A 22,675-nucleotide genomic window follows, 5' to 3' on the forward strand; every position below is an offset into this window, starting at 1 on the left:
AGTTGCATGACAATTTCATGCTCATCACAATTCTCATACCACCATCCTTTCATGTTCTCACCTTTATCTTCTTTTAACAAAGATTTAGACAGGAACCAAGAACGACGAGAAAAAAATGGGCAGGTTACGGTTTCTTCTCGGTGTTTTCCCTTTCCTCGCTCTTCTTCTCTGCTTCTTCCTCTCGTACACCCATCTCTCGCCGACCACCATTCTAGTCAAGAACGAGATGATCGCATCGCCGCGAGAATTCAGCATTCTTATAGGAATCCTGACTCGTGCTGATCTCTATAACCATCGCCACTTCCTTCGAATTCTCTACGGCATACAGTCATCCTCCATCGCCCACGTTGACGTCAAGTTCGTATTCTGCAACCTCACAAAGGAAGAACAAAGAGTACTAGTCTCCCTAGAGATGCTACGTTACGACGACATCATCGTCCTCAATTGTACCGAGAACATGAACCATGGCAAAACCTACACGTACTTCTCCTCTGTCCCTAAAGTTCTTTCCCGTCGCTACGATTACGTTATGAAAGCCGACGACGACGTGTACATCAGGCTGGAGCAGCTATCTGCATCGATCGGACGGTTGGAACTAAAACGAGATTTTTATTACGGGTTTGTGATCCCGTGCAAGAGTCGAGAGCCGTTCGTGGAGTACATGTCGGGGATGGCGTATCTGCTCTCGTGGGATTTGGTGGAGTGGATATCCGAGTCTGAGATTCCAGCGACGGATACGGTGGGGCCGGAGGATAAGTTGGTCGGAAAGTGGTTGAGGACGGGAGGGAAGGGGAGGAACAGGTTCACGGAGAAGCCGGCGATGTACGATTATCCGGGGACCAACGGAGGTTGTTCTCATGAGCTTCTTAAGGAGACGGTGGCCGTGCACAGGCTCAAGAGACAGGAACAGTGGCTGGACGTGATTAGGTTCTTTAACGTCACCCAAGGGATCGAATCCTCGTTTCTACATTAATTAATTATGTTTGATTGTGTTATGGATGCGCGTGGTGTTTGACTTGATCATGAAAGATCCCGTTCAGATGATATTAGCCCAAATTTCATCATCTTTTGGATTTCAATTTCTAAGAATCAATAATTTATTTATAGTCTAATAGCAGATAACGGAATTATTATTATTATTATTATTATTTGCTGTTTAATTGAAATGTCACGTGAGAATCACATGACGATAAATTGTCTTTTGCCCCTCAGTTTACAAAATTACCCTACGAATAAAGAAAGGCCAAGAAAAGAATGTTTGCTTGGTTTTTTAAATGTACAAGTCCTAATAATAAAAAATTTATTGCATAGTAGCAAAATTTCATGAGATTTTTAAAAAAAATTGTAAGGATCAATGATTGGGTTTCCCCCCTAGACATCGTCTTAAAAATAGGGTAATTATATGGAAGCCATCTTTTAATTTTACTTAGCACATAAACTATTTTTAGAGTGGATTTTTCTTGCAATCAACCACATCCTTGTTGAAATTTTCACTGAAACCCCCTAGATTACCCTTAAAAAAATTCATATTCAACGCAAGCGACTCATTTTTTTTTAGTGTTTAGCTCCTGTTAGGATGTAACTCATGTACCTTGAATTTTGAACTCATTAAGATTATTATTTTTTTTTGGATTTCTACTGAAAACTTAACTGAGAGGTGGTTGATTGCAATGAAAAATCTACTTTAAAGATAGTTTCTAGATAAATTAAAATTGAAATATGGTTTCCATATAATCACGTTATTTTTAAGATGGTTTCTCTATAGGAATAAACCTTTAATAATTTATGGCAGTAGTAATCCTCTTCGTGACAATTTTCATTTTATTTGTTTCAAAAGACTTATTAGAAGCGTCTCTGTTCCCTTCTTCTTGTCAAATCCTCCCTCCGTGATGGTACGCTGTAACCCACCACTGGAAGTGCACAAATGTTGACTTTTAGTAACAGGAGNCCCCCCCCTAATTTTTTTTTTTTTTTTTTTTTGTTGCTGCTGTTATCAGATTAGTAACAGGAGTATGGTACACTATAACCCGACTTGTCCAGATTGTGTGACTAATTAATATAATATCTCTATGAGAGTTTGTTTAAGAAATTGGCCCTGAGATTAGCGTTTGATTTAAGAAGTTACAACTCATTTAAAAGGAAAAACCCACAAGGGATAGATTTCTAATACAAGCCTGCAGTTCTATTTCCAACATCAAATATACGGTGTGATGTACTTTTGAGCAGGATCATACAAACAGAAACTGCCCTCTCTAAGTAGATGACAGAGAAAATCCAGCATCAATTATCCAGCACACTTGAGCTCAACGTTTTCACTAGATCTTGATCCACAATGAGAGAGCTACCTACCTAAGATTTGTGGAGACAAGGCCGTGAGCACTGATTCCTTCCCAGCTAATAAACCATACGTAGGCCTGCAAAGCAAATCAACAAAGGAACAAAGGAATTCGAAACTAGCTCAAATTTTTTGTTTAGGCTAATTGCGGACAGGCCCCTTATCCACTGTAACTTATTACTCATTTTCTTCATTATTATCTGGAGCTGCTGTTTGCGTCAAAAGTTGGTTTTGTCATGGAATTCATTATATCTTCAGTCGATTACAATAAATTCAAAAAGATATAGCCTTTTTTATAAGACTTCTTTTACACAACAAAATGAAAATTACAACTCTTGAGAAACAAACGCATGATCGTTGTTTGGATCACTGCTTGCGTGGGATCTTTGCCTGTGCCGGGGGTGCGTTATCCCGTGGACCACCAAATCACAGATTCTGATCGAATCGTGAGGGGTTTATGATTCTGACTTCGTTTATCGAAGTGAGAACTTGAAACGATATCTTATCAAGGTAAGATAGTCGTTCTTCTTGAAATCAAGTCAAAGCCTGAATATCAAGGAGTTACAGAAGCTCGAGTACTCTGCCCTCTCTGCTCTGAAATCAGCCTGTGAATGCTCTCTGATCAGCCCCTCCCTTCAAAATAGCCTTCGGGGGGTATTTATAGCCCCTATGAATAGTTGGCGGAAAACAGGCTCGCGAGACAGCATTTGCTGTCTCGGCTGTCGAGACAGTGTTTGCTGTCTCGGCGGGCGAGACAGTGTTTGCTGTCTCGGCCCGCGAGACAGTAAACGATGTCTCGGAAACAGTAACCGTCAGGCAGTTTTAAAGACTGTCTCGCGTGGGCGAGACAGTAAAAGTCTGTCTCGCCCTGCGAGACAGTAAAGACTATCTCGCACGGCGAGACAGTCAAGTCTGTCTCGCGTGCGAGACAGTAAAGACTGTCTCGCGTGCGAGACAGTCTATACTTGTGTTCTTTTTGGCATTTTGGATGACTTCCTTTTGAGCTGTGTTTGGATTCCTTTCAGCATTTTTTGACGCCTACAGATACCCCCTCCAAAGTATTCCAGACTCAATCTTTTATAGAGGAGTTCTGGGATGCTTTGGATAAGATAGGTCTTACTTATGATCCTTTCCATGCTTGGTTGGGTAGATCGTATAGAAGAACCTGTAGATGGCTTCAACACTTGATCTCTTTGTCTCTCAGTCTATTCAGTGCTTTGTAGAATAGCTAAGATTCTTTCGGCATGGCGTTCATCGCTTGACCGTCGTCGAGATCTTGAATTGAAGCTGGAATTTGTACTTGTGAATTCAGCTTTTGTCATCAAATTGATACCGCATTGTTAATCACTGTATCAGTCTTCACAGGAACACAGTTTATACTCATGTATTTTTTGAAGTTCTTGGGAAATAGTTTAACCTCGTATATCCGTTGGGAGGTAGCCAGGTTATTCTTAAGAATATTTTGAGTGATATTCTCCAGAAACTTCCTGTTGATGGTAGGGAAACAGTTTAGACTCGTGTACCTATTGGAGTAATATGGTCTCTTTTTTGTTGGTAGAGATGAACCCAATGATGGAGAGGAAGAATTTTATATTCTTTCTCCTGGTCTCTTGTTTATTGGTAGAGATGAACCCGATGATGGAAAGGAAGAATTTTATATTCTATCTCCTAGTCTCTTGTTTGTTGGTAGAGATGAACCCAAAATTGGAGAGGAAGAACTTTATATCCTATTTTCTGGTCTCTTGTTTGTTGGTAGAGATAAACCCGGAATTGGAGATGAAGAATTTTATATTCTATCTCCTGGTCTCTTGTTTGTTGGTAGAGATAAACCCGGAATTGGAGAGGAAGAACTTTATATCCTATCTTCTAGTCTCTTGTTTGTTGGTAGAGATAAACCCGGAATTGGAGAGGAAGAATTTTATATTCTATCTCCTGGTCTCTTGTTTGTTGGTAGAGATGAACCCGATGATGGAGGGGAAGAATTTTATATTCTATCTCCAGGTGCAAAGGAAACTCAAAGTGGGATCTCCACTTAGAGAATCTGGACGGGTTTGAATAATCCTAACTGTCATAAGGTTTGATTATTCAACTGAAAGTGGACCTCTCGTTCATGGAAGGAATCGAAAGGGGATTTTGGTTTTGGTCCTAACTGTAGTAAGGTTTGACCAAGTGGGAGTTCTGAGACGATCCTAACTGTTTAAAGGTTTGATCGTTCAATTTGTGGACCCCTCGTTCATGGAACGCATCGAGAGGGGATTTTGGCTTTGGTCCTAACTGTTTAAAGGTTTGACCAACATGGGGATTTGATACGATCCTAACTGTTTAAAGGTTTGATCGTTCAATTTGTGGACCTCTCGTTCATAGAACGAATCGAGAGGAGATTTTGGCTTTGGTCCTAACTGTTTAAAGGTTTGACCAAAAAGGGAATTTTGTGAGGGAAGATTGATCTAAAGAGGTGATCGAATCTCATCTCAGCAAACGAGTATTCGGAAGTCATAGTAGGAGTTTAGTGTTTATCACTTTGTTCATAATGAGCTTTTTCTTACGAAACTGAGTTTATCATTATGTTTAGCTATATGATCAGGTTATCCTTAAAAGTACCATGCATGGCATTCTCCAGGAACTTCCCGTGAAAGAAAGGAAATAGTTTAGACTCATATACCTGTTGGAGTATTAAGGAGCAGTTTATACTCGTATACTTTTCGGAGTGAGATGGAGAAGCAGTTTATACTCGTATACCTATCGGAGTCTGGGGAAACAGTTTATACTCGTGTGGAGTATCGAGGAGCAGTTTATACTCGTATACTTTTCGGAGTCAGGGAAAACAGTTTATACTCGTATACTCATCGGAGTCATATGGTCGTCTTTACTCGACCTCTTTCGCCGTTATGATGCCGGAGTCAATTAATGCTTGGATCTTATTTTTGAGTCCAAAGCAAATATTGGTGGGATGAAGAACCCTTCTGTGGTATGCACAGTAGTTTGGATCTGTAATCATCTTAGCACCCTCCTGATCTTTAATAAGCGGTAGCTCGATTTTGTCATTGGCGAGGAGGTATTCCAAGATGGCTGGAGCTTCATCATCTTCGAAAGAATACTCCTTTTGGAACCTCGGATCGAGAGTCGCGTTCTGATGGAGAGGAAGAATTTTATATTCTATCTCCTGGTCTCTTTTTTGTTGGTAGAGATGAACCCAATCCTGGAGAGGAAGAATTTTATATTCTATCTCCAGGTGCAAAGGAAACTCAAAGTGGGATCTCCACTTAGAGAATCTGGACATGTTTGAATAATCCTAACTGTCATAAGGTTTGATTATTCAACTGTTTGTGGACCTTTCGTTCATGGAAGGAATCGAAAGGGGATTTTGGTTTTGGTCCTAACTGTAGTAAGGTTTGACCAAGTGGGAGTTCTGAGACGATCCTAACTGTTTAAAGGTTTGATCGTTCAATTTGTGGACCCCTCGTTCATGGAACGCATCGAGAGGGGATTTTGGCTTTGGTCCTAACTGTTAAAAGGTTTGACCAAATAAGGGTTTGAGATAATCCTAACTGTTTAAAGGTTTGATCGTTCAATTTGTGGACCTCTCGTTCATGGAACGAATCGAGAGGGGATTTTGGCTTTGGTCCTAACTGTTTAAAGGTTTGACCAAAGGAGGGTTTGAGAGGGAAGATTGATCCAACAAAGTGATCGAATCTCATCTCAGCAAAAGAATATTCGTAAATCACCGTGGGGATGTAGTGTTTATCACCTTGTTTGTAATGATCGGGTTATCCCTAAGAAAATTACATATAGCATTCTTTCGAGAACTTCCCGTTACATGAACCATCCACCCCCAGCTTCCTTTGTGAAACTGGGTCTATCATTATATTCAGCTGCAGCATGGCATTCTCCAGGAACTTCCCGTGAAAGAAAGGAAATAGTTTAGACTCATATACCTGTTGGAGTATTAAGGAGCAGTTTATACTCGTATACTTTTCGGAGTGAGATGGAGAAGAAGTTTATACTCGTATACTCATCGGAGTGAGATGGAGAAGCAGTTTATACTCGTATACTCATCGGAGTCATATGGTCGTCTTTACTCGACCTCTTTCGCCGTTATGATGCCGGAGTCAATTAATGCTTGGATCTTATTTTTGAGTCCAAAGCAAATATTGGTGGGATGAAGAACCCTTCTGTGGTATGCACAATAGTTTGGATCTGTAATCATCTTAGTACCCTCCTGATCTTTAATAAGCGGTAGCTCGATTTTGTCATTGGCGAGGAGGTATTCCAATATGGCTGGGGGTTCATCATCTTCGAACCTCCTGATCTTTAATAGGTGGTAGCTCAATTTTGTTATTGGCGAGGAGGTATTCCAATATGGCTGGAGCTTCATCATCTTCGAAAGAATACTCTTTTTGGAACCTCGGATCGAAAGTCGCGTTCACAGGAATTGCAGGTGTCGTCGGTCGGCTTCTCTCAGCTTTCTTTCTTTTAAGAAAGTGTTCAGCTTGTTCACCGCGCATTTTCAAATCCTTCCAAGTTTTGGATGGTACGACCCCCAGGGCTTCCAGGACATCGATGGAGAGATTATTGTGGCATGTTTGCAGGATGAACTCCTCTGTAACAGGATCTCTGCAATTCATTGCCTTGTTACGGAAGCGCTTGACAAAATTGTCGACTGACTCCCCGTCTTTTTGTTTTTCATCCAGAAGGGTTCCGATTGACACTTCGGTGTCATCATCGAAGAAGTTGCTGAGGAATAAACTTTCCATGTCATCCCAGCAATTGATGTTCCCTGGCTTGAGCCGTCGGTACCAATCGAAGGCGGGCCCACGAAGGGTGCCAACGAATGACCGGACCATTAAAGCCTCGTTTCTAGAGATCATGCCTAAATGAGACTTGAAATAAATCAAGTGCTGAATCGGTGAACTCTTTCCTTCAAACGGTGTGAAGTTAATCAGATTGAATTTTGACGGGTATGGTATTGAATCCCATTCTCTTGGGTAGGGACATAGAATACCCGTCTTCTTCACTTCTTGAGCCGTCATCAAAGCGTTGATTTTGTTTTCAAGCTCTTTCATTTTCCCTTTATCGTCTATGTCTTCATTCGAAGGACGTTGAGGAGAATGAGTTAGACCACCCCCTGTGAGAGGTGCTATTGAACCCCCCCCAATATCGTTATTGGGAGAATCCATTAGACCACCCCCAGCGTTATTGCTATTGGGAGTTCTGAGTGTGGCGACTGGATTCAGTTCTTTGACTGGACTCGGGGGGTTGAGGCCGCTGAGCTAGCAATTCTCTCATTTGTTGGATAGCTAACTCCATTTCTGTCTTCACTTCAGCTTTAATTTCTTCACGTTGTTTGGCTAGAGCTTCTTGAAGTATTTGAGCAAATTGATCAGAGGTGATCGTGAGTACTTCTCCGGTTTGTCCTGTGCTAGACATTGTATCATCAGAAGCGATTGCAGAACAAGTGTCCGAGAATTCATCCTCCGAGGACATTCCTTCTTGCATTCTTTTGTAATCTCTGCGTCTGATGGCTCCTAATTGGAGTCGAGACATCTTTTGAGCAATTCTTGGATTGACCTTTCCTCTCGGGGAAAAGTCGGGATTTGAGTCACTTGAATGCTGTTTAGACTTTCTTCTATCAGCCACGTTGATGGTGACTTCAGGGAATTCATCATCTTGGGCAGCTGATTTTCTTTTGCGAAAATGTCTCGGCTTAGGCTTCGACAATACAGAGACTTTTCGTGGGATGGCTTCTCGTTTGAAACAGTCACATTCTGATAATGCTGCTTTAATGAGTCGCGCATAGGAATAATGCGAGTTTATTTCTCGAATAACTCTCTTTTGAAAATTATTCATAACCCCAACTTGATAATACGATTCATCGGTATGATTGCCAAAAAATCGTATCGTCTGTTGGCATGACCTCCCAGGTATGACGATATCATTTGGTGAATGCGTCTTCTTCTGGGAGTATAAAACCTTGTTGGCATTCTCAGGACAATTTATTTTTGTCTTTGAGCAATCCAAGGTTATGTCGGGAGTCGGCGTGAAGTCTTAACGGGCTCCGAATGCTGACTTTTTACAACTTCAGACTTTGGAATCCAAACTTGGCAGAGTTTCGGTGGTTCTTTGGTCACCGTTTCCTTCCTCCTTTCTCGTCTTTGTTGTGAGAGAGCACGGACATGAGCAGCGTTTGTACGACGTTTTTGTATACGTTCTTTGAGGGTCGAATGAGCCCTCTTGACAAAAGTCCATTCATCCGTCGCTATTTTAGCAGAGATACGAGTGATTGGTTGTTGAGACAACTGAACCACTCGATGTCTCCTCGACTCTAGGTCCGCGTGATAACGAACCCCGTCGGTTTGTTCCAAGGCCTTAGCCATTTGGCGAGCGCGGCGTTGGCGTTGTCTCTGACGAGCTCTCTTCGTCAATGCCGGTGGGCTTTGATTCGATGACTCTTTAACTAGATAAGAGCCATTGTGAGCAGAGGTGTTGCGAGTGAAATCCTCAGCAACAATCAAGCGAGAGTCTTCATTTTGTGCCTTCTTTGGCATGTAAGTCTTCCTCAATTGTGAGATCCTCTTGTACTTGCGAGACAATGAAGATCTTGAAGAGGATGATGAGAGATATTCCTCAAACTTGATCTGGTCGAATTCGTATTCGACCATAGATTCAACTGGAATCTTGATCGGCTGCGACACGACGGTCTCGGCAGCGAGACCGTTGTCTCCCACTGTGGTCGCCAGCTTGTTTGCGTCAAAAGTTGGTTTTGTCATGGAATTCATTATATCTTCAGTCGATTACAATAAATTCAAAAAGAGATAACCTTTTTTATAAGACTTCTTTTACACAACAAAATGAAAATTACAACTCTTGAGAAACAAACGCAGGATCGTTGTTTGGATCACTGCTTGCGTGAGATCTTTGCCTGTGCCGGGGGTGCGTTAGCCCGTGGACCACCAAATCACAGATTCTGATCGAATCGTGAGGGGTTTATGATTCTGACTTCGTTTATCGAAGTGAGAACTTGAAACGATATCTTATCAAGGTAAGATAGTCGTTCTTCTTGAAATCAAGTCAAAGCCTGAATATCAAGGAGTTACAGAAGCTCGAGTACTCTGCCCTCTCTGCTCTGAAATCAGCCTGTGGATGCTCTCTGATCAGCCTCCTCCATAAAAATGGCCTTCGGGGGATATTTATAACCTCCAAGAACAGTTGGCGAAAAACAGGCTCGCGAGACAGCATTTGCTGTCTCGGTGGGCGAGACAGTGTTTGCTGTCTCGCTGGGCGAGACAGTGTTTGCTGTCTCGACCCGCGAGATAGTAAATCCGCGAGACAGTAAACGATGTCTCGGAAACAGTAACCGTCAGGCAGTTTTCGTTTTAACTGCCTTCCCACGTTTCAAACTCCGTTATTTTGGCAGTTATCCACGTGATTCTCGCCCACGAAGTTTCCCACGTTCTTGAACAGTTAGTGGCCAAGTGTAGGGTAGTTACAAAGGCGGTTTTGACCATCTGAAAGCTGTCTCACGTGCGAGACAGTAAATTCTGTCTCGCACGGCGAGACAGTAAATACTGTCTCGCACGGCGAGACAAAGTGTAGGGTAGTTACAAAGGCGGTTTTGACCATCTGAAAGCTGTCTCACGTGCGAGACAGTAAAGACTGTCTCGCGTGCGAGACAGTCTATACTTGTGTTCTTTTTGACATTTTGGATGACTTCCTTTTGAGCTGTGTTTGGATATCTCTCAGCATTTTTTAACGCCTACAGCCGCGTTGCTGACTGTCACAACCAGTGCCTCCCAACTGTTTGGTAAAGAACCCAATAGCAATAAAGCCTGTAGCTCATCATCGATAGTCATCTTCATGGTAGCTAACTGATTAATCAAACTCTTGAACTCATTCGAGTGCTCTGCTATGTTGCTTTACTCTTTGAATTTCAAGTTCATCAACCGCCTTATAATAAACGCCTTATTTCCTGCGGTCTTCTGCTCGTAGAGGTCCTCAAGCTTCTTCTAAAGAGACTTTGCATTAGTCTCACCCGATACATGATGAAACACACTAACATCGATCCACATCCGAATATAACCGATCGCATTCCTGTGTTGTTTCTCTCATTCTTTATCAGTCACCTTTTCTGGCTTGGCTTCATCTCCCTCAATAGGGTCATGTAAATCTTTACAATACAGAATATCTTCCATCTTGAACTTCCATACTTGCCAATTGGAACCATCCAATTTCATCATTGTGCCAAAACTCTTCATCTTTTTTTATCCCAATGTACGCCTTGAACCAGGGCTCTAATACCACTTGTTAGGGATTCTATGGAGATTAATCTGCGGAATAAAACACTAAACGGATAACGACACAAATAAAAATACCACAAGCAAGCAAACACCAAGATTTAACGTGATTCGGCAAATCGTGCCTACGTCCACAGGGTAATCCAAAGATAAATATTTCACTATAAATCAAGGGTACAATCCTCCAAGTTACACCTGAACTTGAGAATTAAATCATAAGAGAAAGATACAGTGTTACATCTAGGGCACCAAAACCCTAAAACCCATCTCACCGAAAATCTCCAACACCCGCGGAGAAACCAACACCGTACTCTTGATAGCATCGTCGTTCTATAGACAACAGTATTTGAATCACTGCAATAGAACAACCGAGCTACCCGAAATCTCACTTTTTTCTCTCTCCTCTTTTTTTTTCTCTCGGTTACTATTCATGATTTACTATAGCACCAAAAAAATACAAGTTTCTCACGAATAGAATTCCTTTAGAAAGGAATTTTATTTTCAGGTCCTCCAAACCTATTCCTATTACAACTAGATCCTTCAAATTCTCTTCTAGATAGAATTTTAATTCATGTGGACCTCATGTGGGCCTTATCTTAGACTGGACCCACAACAAATATATAATTAGATAATAACTGATACATGTAGTTTCCATATCATTCTTGTTGGATTGTTAATAAAGTAGAGAATGTAGTTGAAATGTACACCATGATAAAATTACCTCTCTTTCTCACCATGAACTAACTAATTATCTAAATCATCAAACGGTACATGAATTTCATGTTGGTTTTGGGTGTAAACCTAAACCTTAGAATAAGCATGCAAAGCAAAGATTTCTCTAAGTTAGGAAATCAGGCGAACTTGGAAGTTCAGGCGAAGCTCGAAGCTGAGTTCAGGCGAACCTGCAGTTTAGACGAGCTTTGGAGGTTCAGGCGAACTCCAAGTGCAAGCAAGCTCCAAGTACAGGCAAGTTCCAAGTGCAGACGAATCAGTGCAAGCGAGCTTGACTATGTTCAGGCGAACATAAGTCATACAGGCGAGCTTTGCAACTAGGGGTGAAAATGAACCAAATAATAAAATAGTTCGATAATTGTTCGAGTAACTATTCGGTCATATTCGATTCGGTAGTTCATTTATCACTAAACAAATATTTTTTAGTATTCGAGTTTACTAATGAATAGAATTTAACTAGATGTATATTCGATTCATTTGTCTATCAAATATTCGTTTAAAATTTGATCACTTATTATTTATATTATTGCACATATGATGTCATATTTTTAACCTATTTACCATTTATACTTAAGTTTTATGTACTGATTTTAAGGCTTAAATAATCTTAAATCTATTTTCTAATGAAAATTTTGATTTAAATATACATACATTATATATTATAAATGAATAATTTTTATTTATGAATTTAAATACAATTTAAAAATCAAATTCTTTAGCGGAATAAATATACTTTGATATTCAAAAAGTATTCTTGAATATGTATGAATATTTATCAAATACCAAGTATTTGAGTTCGAATTTGAAAAACTCTATATATGAATATTAGAGTCTGCATTCGAATTCGATAATTTTAAATAAATAAAAATATGAACACCTTTGTATTCGATTCGATTCGATCATTTACCACCCCTATTCGTAGCCAGGCGAACTTGCAAAAAATAGATTCCTTATCTGTTTTAAGAATCTGTTTTGACCTAGGGTTTCCCTATAAATAGGGAACCCTGGTCGCCACTTAAACAAGACTTTTGGCAGAGTGATTCCTGTAGCGATTTTGGCAGTGATTTTTGTAGCGCCTTGAGCAGTGATTTTTTAGAGAAAAATCTTGCGCCTTGAGAAATAAAAAGAGAGTTTCTTTTGAGTGATCTCAAGGAGTTTGAGATCATCTCTTGCAAGCTTTGTAATCTTTTTTAATATTCAAAAGAATTTTTTTTGTGTGGCTCCGAGGACGTAGGCAAGTTACCGAACCTCGTTAAAATTTTGTTGTTCTCTCTTCTATTTTTTCCTTGCAAAGTTTTTTTATTTGTTGTGATTTTTTCTTGCCTTCTTTCAACACAAGATCCGGAGGGCGCGTTTCGCAAGATGGTTCACTTGACAAGTTGTCGATAGGACGAATCCCCAACAACCGATATCAGAGCTTAGTTCAGATCAGATCTGTGTGAGAGCAATGAAAGAAGAAAACAAATAAAAGATTGAGAAGTTTGACGGATTAGACTTCGCCTACTGGAAGTCATAGATGTTAGGTCTCATGTTTATAAGTCTACTATCTAATCTAGTTTTGATGATTAACAAACAATTCCTAACAATATTTGTCGAGTGTTTACATTTGATTGTTAGGTATCCTACACAAAGATCCTAGTTGGAGGTTGGTTGGAATTGAGGTTAACGATGACATTCAAAGGAGGTTGGTGGATATCGAAATTAAGCTATGTGTAATTCAAATCAAGATTCAATATCGCTTGTCGAGACTAATTGAAGATTTATTAGCTTGGGTATATTGTTTCTAGTTTAGATCTTATACTTTGTGTGTTTATGCTCAAAGATCAAATATTACACACATACACATTTTCAAATTTTCACTTTCAAGTTAAATCAAATAAATATGAAACAAATAGTTATATTTACAAACACACATGCTAGTTTTATATTTATCATATTTATTTACAAAATAATGTGTTTATGGATTAAAAACTTTTTTACACTATTTTATATCTTTTCTCAAGTCTAATAATCTATTAAAAAGTGTTTCAAAACTTATTTGTATTGATTTCATCAAAATCAAGTTTTAACGATTTCGTATTTTGACCAATTTTGCAAAATGATGAGTTTTCACAAATACGAAATGCAATTTAAAATTTTATTTTTATAACATGTTTATTTTCATGTTTATAAACATTTTCCAAAGTTTTATAATTTTTAGAATTTATTTGCTATTTTTTAAAGGGGTTCAAAGTTTAAATTTACTGTTTTTAAAAGACCATGTGCATGTTATCAGTCGACTGATGAGGATCATCAGTCAACTGATGAAAGTGGCTGGAGAGTCTAAAAGTTTCTGCTCAGTCGATTGATGAACCATCAGTCGACCGAAGCAGTTCATCAGTCGACTGATGAAGGGTAAGCGGCCTGTAAAGGTCATCTCATCAGTCGACTGATGAACAATATCGGTCGACTGATGGCCTATAACGGCTAGTTTTTTCAGTTTGCTAATTTTTTGGATTTTTGTCTTTGTGCTTGGATTTCTTGGTTTTTGGGCTTTGTTTTGTGATCCTATATATACCCCTTATCCACAAACTTCTGAACTAACTAAGAAAAATAAAAGTCAAGTTTTGAGCAAGTTTGTTTAAGTGTTTTAAGTTTGTTTTCAAGTGTGTTTATGTGAAGAAGTTTTCACAAGAGAAGGAGATCATTTCTTTGGTGTTTGAGCTTTAATCTCATTCTCTCTCACTATTGTTTTCAGAGAAGTTTTACTAAACTTGATTTCCAGCTTTATATATATTTGTTGTTGATTAACACTTCAATAAGCTAGATTTTATATTGAGTTTAGTTTTATTATTACTCATTGAATGCACACACAATCCTTGACCCTTTAGTATTTTCACATTAAGTATAATTTGGTTTGTGGTGAGTGATTCCTTGAGTGTGAGCTTAATTGTGTCCTCATCTTGTTTAGAGAACAAACACTTTGTATTTATGCTTTCATTGTTGAGAACACAATGTAATACACAATGACACCGAGAGAAGTGGTTGGTGAGGGACGTGGTTGATACCAAGAGGAGCGGCGTCGATTGTAAAGCATAGGGAGAGGTGGTAAATCCAAGCACTTGAGAAAGGTGACACGTGAGAGGCCAACGCTTAGAGGGTGTATTGTGTGATTACAAGTGTGTGAGTTGTAAACTTATATTGGTGAGTATTGAAAACCGATTGTGTAGTATTTTTATAAGATAGTGGAGATTCTCCTCGAGGGTGGGGAGCAGAGACGTAGGTCGTGGGTCGACCGAACTCCGTGATCATTTGTATTGTGTTTGCGTTTGTCAATTTGCGCACTATCTCTCTTATTTGTGTGTTCATATTTATATTCCCTTTTGTTTATATATCCTTACTTATTCCATTGTTTATCACATTATTAGGATATATTGTTAGCAAGTTTTAAATTGACATTAAATCGGATTAGATTAGCAAATACCCTATTCACCCCCTCTAGGGAACTTTCATTTGGTATCAGAGCTTGGTGCTCTTTGATTTGTGGCTTAACCGCTTAGAGTCAAAGATCCTCACTTTGATTTTGCTAATCTAGTTTTAAGATTTATTATATCTTGCTTGCATAAATATATCATGGATATGCATAGTGCACCTAATTTAGGTTATGACATTAATATTGCTCTAAGATTAGATAATATCCTTTATGCTCAATGGTGTGTTAGATTTAAACTTTTGTTAGATCTAAACATTTTGATTTATGGGAAAATATTAACGATGCTTATATTGTACCCACCTTAGAAAAATCTAAGTGGAGTAGTAATGATAAAAAGTTATTTACAATGAACAAGATTCTGTCAAAATTTTTGCTTAATGCTTTTGATACTTGTATTTCTAACAAACTTGGTCATTTTAATAGTGCTTATACATTATGAAAATTTATAGAAGTATGTCAAGAAAACTTGGAGGAGACTCAACGCGCTTTGGTAGAATCTACTTCAAGTAATAATGGAGCATCATTATCATGCAAACTGCCACTAGACGATAGCCCTAGTGAGGTATGCGATTCGAAATCCGAAAGCGAATTATCCATTAATGAATTTGCATGTGCATATGATAGATTAATACATGCCTATAAAAAGTTGTATCATAATTTGGTTGACTTAAAAGCAAGCATGTTAATTTGAAATCCGATCATGAGACACTCTAACTTATAGATTTGATATCATTGTAAATGAAAATGTTAATCTTAAAGAAAGCAATGAAAAATTAAAAATTGAAATTACTAGTTTATCTCATGAGAAAAACAATGCTATGTTAGAAGTGGAAAGCATTAGAAATGGATTTAATTCTTTTAAGAATAATCATATATGCTCTACTTCTAATAACATGCTTTTGTGCAAGAAAATGAGTTGAATCATGTTAAAAATCGCATATCATCTTTAGATTCAACACTAAAAATATACATTGTAGATAACAATAAGCTTATGGACTTGTATGCAAAGTCCCGTGTAAATTCTTCCAAGACTCTCATACACTATACACACATGTATAACAAAATTTATAAGTGCTCTATTTGCGACCGTAAATGTCATCTTGCTAAATTTTGTTATAATGCATGTAAACCCATTAAGACAAATAATACTTGTGCATCCCATCAAGCTTTATCACATCATACACATACACATGCTCATAAAGTTCATCACAAACATACTATTGTGTATAAATGCGATTATTGTGGTCATTTTGGTCATTTGACCAAATTTTATTTTGATTTAAAAAGAGTTTCACATTTGTAAAATATTTCTAAAAGACCATCTTTATTTGCAAATGATTCACGTGCACAACCACAAGGTCAACTCAAATCATTTCATCCTTTTCATTACACGTATTGCAATCAGAAGGATCATTTGCACAATTATTATTTTGACCGTGTACGTGCACAAAATGTGCCCAAATGGGATCATAACCCAAGGGCTTTAAGCTTGAATGATAGGAGTCATGTCCCTAAACTCTTCGGTACCAAGAGTGTTTGGGTACCAAAACAAGTTTAATTTTAAAGAACAAAACTTTTAGCATCTTTGTTTTTTTAATGTTCTTTAAAAGATGATTTTTGGATTTGTTTAAAACAAAGCTTAACTCTTCTATATTTTTTGTGTTTTGCAAATTATGAATGGTTAACTCACTTTAACCTTTGTATAAGTTTTTTGTATTTGACAGGTTAAGAAGGGGTTAAGTCTCGTTAACCCTTTGCCAAATGGTACCTCAGGGAACCACCGCCTCACCGATGAAAATGTAAAAAAAAACAAAAAGAAACAAAAAAACAAAAAAAGATAAAATTTTTATCTCTATTAGAAATCACGCAATGCTTCATATTAAATAATTCTAACATAAAGACACAATCATCAAAGCGTGAGGGACCCTTTCTCAAGAAAGAAGTGAGAATATTGCTTTGAGATTTAATTACTTGGAAGAGAATTAATTTTTAGGATTTGATCTGCTTTTGAGATCTATAATTTCATATGGAACCCATTTTTATCTACTTCCGCTCTATTTCTAAGCTTTTAAGGTGGGGAAGAAAAAATCTAGAAAGTGTGAATGTCGTATAGGAGCTACATTATCATTTAAGAAAATAGTGAAAATGGTCTTTACAGAGAAACAAACGTAACTTTTCGTTTAAAAGTAGCAGAAGTAGCCTCTACTTCGGCTACTTTATACCTACTTTTGTGCAAAAGGGAAAAAAAAAGGCTCTCAGTGAATGAACAAACTATATACCAAGATTTCTTATAGTAAAGATTCACCATACACTTTTCCATTTCCAAATTGTTTTATAGCCTGCAAAGTTGTGAGAACATCCCCCATAACATTAACAGACAGGAAATAGAAGTCGTTACAGAATTTATTTATAAAAATAATAATTAGAAGCGGAGCTGATTTGAAACGCTAATGCGAACGGAGCCCATATCTGCCATTTTTGTAAATAAATGAGAGGTTGAAGGTGTGAAATAATAATGGGACAAACCAAACACAACTGGTTTCTTTTTTTTTTTTTTTTTCACCGAAGACTAATTTCCTTGTAGCTTTACTCATGGCGGTCTCATATCGTGAATCTTATCTGAAACAATGCTTACGTTGGCTGTGTTGGCTTTGAGACCTACACATACTATGCAAACGGTCTCACATTGTGAATCTCGCACTTTTTCTCGTGACGAGGATATCCAACCTGTTCCATGCGGACAGAATCTACCGTCTGGAAATAATATCAACGTTCTTCTTAATTATTTCCTCTCTCACAAATTTATGGCTGTAATCAACTCATTCTACTGCTCCATTCTTCGTTTGATGGATCCTTTTACCAAAAGTTTCCCCAAACAAAACCCCTCAGCAGCTGACGAGTCGTCGTTACTATGAACCCCACGGAAGTGACGAGGGCTGCCAAAACGGAAGACCTGTCAGCGACAGGCCTACATTATTCCCAGGATTTTCTGGGAATGGGGTCAACATGCTCAGGGATAGAATCAACATCAGCAACAGAGAAGAAACCAGAGGAAGAGGATCTGGGGTTGTCGACCGAAAAGGGGGCAAAGGGAGCAGTGTTTTCAGAAGAAATTGCGAGACAGGGTTCCTTTGATCCCATTTACGAGCGGCCGCCGACGGAGGAGTCACCAAACGAACAAATGCTGAAACAGGCGACAGAGGCTGGAGAGGAATTACAGATATGGTTAGAAAAAATAACAAACGGAGATGAAGTTTTGTCCCTGCAAACTTGGGGGATGGAAACGGTAGAAGTAATGCCACAAGGAGCGGAGTGTGTCGTGCCGGAGGAGGTGACTCGGGCCCGAGGGGGTAAAAACGTGCTCGAAGACGTTAGAACCGTGACGGCGGGGAAGAGGACTGAAGGGCCAGGAACATTTACAACCAGGAAGAAGAATGTATGGAGCGAAGAGGAGCACAGGTTCGACTGATTCTAGTACATAAGCGCTTCCTAGAATTCCTGGGAACTATAGATCGGGAATATTGCACGTTCTAATCAAGCATCGCCTAGTTTTTCTTAACTAAAAGCACCGTCATAGGTAAATTGCTCTCCCAATTTAACACGCCACAGGAGCGCGCGCGCACTCCCATCAACAACACCAACCAAAAACCACCTCCGCATCCTCACCTAAGATGACTTCACCTGAGCTTTTTCGCTGGTATAATACCCTTCAACCATCTTCTATTCTGAAGTCACAGTTTTCAATTAGCGCGCACACGCACACACGCAAACACCATATAAAGGTAAGAAGGGCATATGTCGAGAGTTATTCCTTCTCAATAACGTATTAGCAAAATGAGTAAAGTATGTCCACCATGTTCCCGGTTTGCTTTCATAACAAAAAACCTGGAGCATGTCTACACGTAATTAACCTGGATTAATAACAAAGTCGAGTTCTGATAGTTTATAGACAGAATCATATTATCCAATTTCAAACAAGAACATGCCTTCAGCCAATAAGAACAGCAACACTTTTACTGATTTGTTACGCATTCGCAATGCAAATAAAGGTATCAAAGGCATCAATATGTCGGCGTGCTTCGATGTGGATTATTCTATTTACAAACTCTGTTATATACTACAATTTCAACCTCATCCACTTTGTACGCCTAATGCCAGGACATAATAGATTAAGATAATCTGATCTTTTATTTGGATCACATATAAATCATGGATAGTGTGAACAATGACCTTCATGTTTTACTTGTGAAACTGTAAGTACATAAATTTCATAGATCATAATTCTCATGTCTGCAGTTTCCTGAATTCTCCCCATAATATTATTCCGAAAATACGTTTTCCCCTCTGTTCCAGGTTATTCTTGATGGGCTTAAAGGTTCATGGAAGAGGAGCTTGGAAGAGCATAGCCAAAAATTTTGTGCACACAAGGACGCCGAGTCAGGTCGCAAGCCACGCACAGAAGTACTTTAATCGGCAGTTGGACGAGAGGCAGAAGCGTCGTCCAAGCATCCTCGACATCAAGACCATCAACACGACCGCAAAGACTCGTCGAGAAAGCATGTATGACTCAATCAAGAGCAGTAGCCAGGTCAACCTTAACAATGCCAAGCGGTCCAGTCCGTCATCTATGCCTTTGCCGCCTCTGCCACAGATGGAGTTCACACAAATGGCGAGCAATGAGCACCCCAACCCAAACACCCCCAAAACAAATTCCCAACTTCCGCAACCAGACAGTTTGGAACAACAACAATATGCACTGACTTCAGGAGGTGGAGATCATGACTGACCTGCCCGACATCAGGTCGGATACAGAAGCCTAGACCAACAATATAACTGGCAGAACTCTTGTCATCACCGAAGTGTCCCAGGATGCGTCCACTTAGACGGAAGACATTAAATCCCACTGGGTCCACCTTCGTTTCAGAACGGAAAGCAAGAGACTACAGCTGCTCAAATGTAAAGCGAACGCGACAGCCAAACTGAACTTTTACACCAAAACAAGAGCCCTAGAATTGAAGAACAGTGGGTGAACCAATCAGCACCTCAAATCTGTAACTGCATATTTTTCAACTTTAGACTTCTAGCACAAAGACAAACAAATTTATTGTCACTTCAGTACTCATGGCGGTCTCATACCGTGAATCTTCTTCATGAGACGAGGCTTAGCCGCTCACAGTTTCAGCATCAGCTTGGACTCGCACGTTTTGCTCGGCTGGTCTCGCATTGTGAATCTTGCATAGATTATCGTGATTGGAAAATTCAGCATGTCTCATGCAGAATTTTTTATTTGTCAAAATATCAGTAGGCTTTCTTATTTCCTTTCCCCTGCATATAAAACTCGCAGTTTCTTAACAAAGCAACTGTAAATGATTGAATAGCACATACGATAGCAACAATTAGATTGACAACATAGCAACAGGAAAGAACCAATTAAGGTCTGGTGACTCTTCGGTTTGATGGATGAAAATAGCTGCCACAAACTTGCGTGAAAGATTATTGTGACAATCTTACACTGTGAGCGCTCAGGGTGTCTCGGCGCACGAGAAGGGTGTCTCGAGCGCAACCGGAGCAGGCGGGTTGTTTTCGTTTTGGACCTTGTTTTCTTGTTAATAAATAGGAACTTCGTTCCCAGGGTTTTTTGCAGAGTATGGTGGCTGTCATCAACGAAAAAAAAAGAGAGTTTTTCAGATCTGAAAAATGTGTGATCTTGAGAAGAGAAAAGAGAGAGTGCTTGGAGAGATTGTACAAAAAAGAGGTCATCTTCTTTTGGGTAAAATCAAAGCCTCGTTTTTTAGACGAGCTTGTGGGTTGTGCAAGTCGTCGGTGTTCTCCATCATAGTGGAATCTCCCTTTTCTCCCCTTCCCTGTGGACGTATGCAAGTTTGCCGAACCACGTAAATCTCGTGTCTTCTTTATTGTTCTCTGTGTATTGACGATTTCTTGTGTTGGTTCCCTCAATATTCAGATCTAGATTTGATATCGGGAAAAGTGTATATCTTACCTCGTTGAGATATTCATTTATGTTCTTGTTTCATATCGAAACAGGAACATCGAGGTTGGTTTGAATTTTATGAAAAATAAAAGACAGGGCTTTCTCTAGAGGTGATTTATTTTTGCGATGAGTGGGCGTGTCGGCGCCCCAACAATTGGTATCAGAACCCTTGTTCAGATTGGGGTGGTAAAACTTCCAATTTAAGGTAGTGCTTGGTTATTGTGTGGTGCATACAAGGTGTTTGTTGAAATTCCTGAAAGAAACGGATTTACTAAAATAAGCGGAGAATGACGTTTACCAGTAAAACAGTTAAAGTTAGAATGTATGAGATTGAAAAGTTTAATGGGAAGAATAATTTTTCTCATTGGAGGATACACATAAAAAATTCGTCGATTTCGCAGAAACTGCACAAGGCTTTGGCAGGAAAAGAAAAGAAGCACAAAGATATGTCTGATGAGAATTGGGAAGAGTTAGATCTCGAAGCACGAGTGCCAATTATCTATACCTACATAGATATAAGAAGTACCAAATATTTACAGCTTAAGACAAATTGAACATGTTCTCGTTGAGTAAATTTGAGGTTCCCCCATTTCATCCTTTTCGTGCATATCGATCTAAAGTAATCCTTGTGTGAGGAATAGTTATGGGGATGTGGGTTGCTTATAACAGGAATAGGGTTCATCAATGTTTGAACTTCACTTTGAATTGAGGTCATCGCTAAATGAAAATTGACACATGCAGAGGCTCAAATAGTTAAGATATACATACATATAGTGTTGTGAAAGTGAAAGTACATATCTTCATAGATCAGTTTAGGAATATCTCACAATCCACTTGTACGTGTTCTCTCAGCATCATTATTCCGAAAATGCGTTTTCCTCTCTTCCAGGCTATTCTTGATGGGCCTAGAAGTTCATGGGAGAGGAGCCTGGAAGCATATAGCGAAAAACTTTGTGCGCACGAGGACACCAACCCAAGTCGCTAGCCATGCACAGAAGTACTTCAGTCGCCAGTCGAACGAGAGGCAGAAGCGTCGACATAGCATCCTTGACATCACGACCATCGCCGGGACCACGAAGACTAATCAGGTAAGCATGTATATATGACTAATCAAAACCACTACCACCTTAACAATTAATGCCAATCAGTTCCCTCCCTCATCAATGTCTCTGCCACTTCTGCCAGATATGAAGTTTACCCAAATGTCGACCCATGTCTTAATAATGCCCCCCCTCAACCCAACGGTTTGAAGACAACAATAATAGGCCTGAGTTTCAGAAGAATGGAGATCACGGCTGCCTTGCTTCACATCAGTTTGCGCACCGAAGCTTCTAGACCAACAATATAACTAATAGTAACTGTAGAACTCTTGTTGTTGGCAGAACTGTCCAGGATAAGTCCACTTAGATGGTGTGGACAAAGAAAATCCTACTTACGACAGTCTATCTTTCTGTATTAACTCTGCTATTAATAAGTGTCCCATGATGCTCATGACGAAATATTAGATTAGATTTTTAAGGAACACCTGAATGAATAGAAAATGTGACCAGAAATAAATGGAATTTAACTGGAGGTTAGGACTGGTTATCTTTTTGAATTTAACTTCCTTTGTCAATCAAACAATGTTAACTGACTCCTTTTAGAAATTAACAACCGCAAACTAGAGGTCTCTTTGTGTTTGGAAACTGAGTTTGCGCATAAATCTCCACTCTGATACAAAGCACATAAATCTCCACTCTGATACAAAGCACGTAGATCCAAAAGGAGACCCACCACCCACATCACAGAACTACAAGTAAATGGGACTTTTTTTTACACGACCAAAAACAAAAACACGAGCCCCCTAACCTCCG

General features: G+C 39.2%; 2 protein-coding genes and 1 long non-coding RNA gene across 4 annotated transcripts; 2 read left to right on the forward strand and 1 right to left on the reverse strand.

Moving 5' to 3' along the window:
- On the forward strand, positions 20–1,075 carry LOC109849609. The gene has a single exon (XM_020419468.1). The coding sequence runs from the start codon at positions 116–118 to the stop codon at positions 971–973; it is 858 nt and encodes a 285-aa protein (XP_020275057.1). The 5' UTR covers positions 20–115; the 3' UTR covers positions 974–1,075.
- On the forward strand, positions 17,497–19,940 carry LOC109849589. Its single transcript, XM_020419437.1, has 2 exons — positions 17,497–18,289; positions 19,184–19,940. Exons 1-2 carry the CDS (start codon positions 17,742–17,744, stop codon positions 19,614–19,616), a joined length of 981 nt encoding a protein of 326 aa, XP_020275026.1. The 5' UTR covers positions 17,497–17,741; the 3' UTR covers positions 19,617–19,940.
- On the reverse strand, positions 19,387–22,669 carry LOC109849590. 2 transcript variants are annotated; one of them, XR_002249174.1, is made up of 4 exons: positions 21,650–22,669; positions 19,967–20,155; positions 19,618–19,885; positions 19,387–19,472 (listed from the first exon to the last, which is right to left on the reverse strand). It is a non-coding gene; the product is annotated as an uncharacterized LOC109849590 (long non-coding RNA). The 2 variants fall into 2 exon arrangements; XR_002249173.1 differs by lacking the exon at positions 21,650–22,669 and having other exon boundaries at positions 19,967–20,369.

The sequence above is a fragment of the Asparagus officinalis genome, chromosome 7 (assembly GCF_001876935.1).
Source record: "Asparagus officinalis chromosome 7, Aspof.V1, whole genome shotgun sequence".
Classification (NCBI taxonomy): Eukaryota; Viridiplantae; Streptophyta; class Magnoliopsida; order Asparagales; family Asparagaceae; genus Asparagus; species Asparagus officinalis.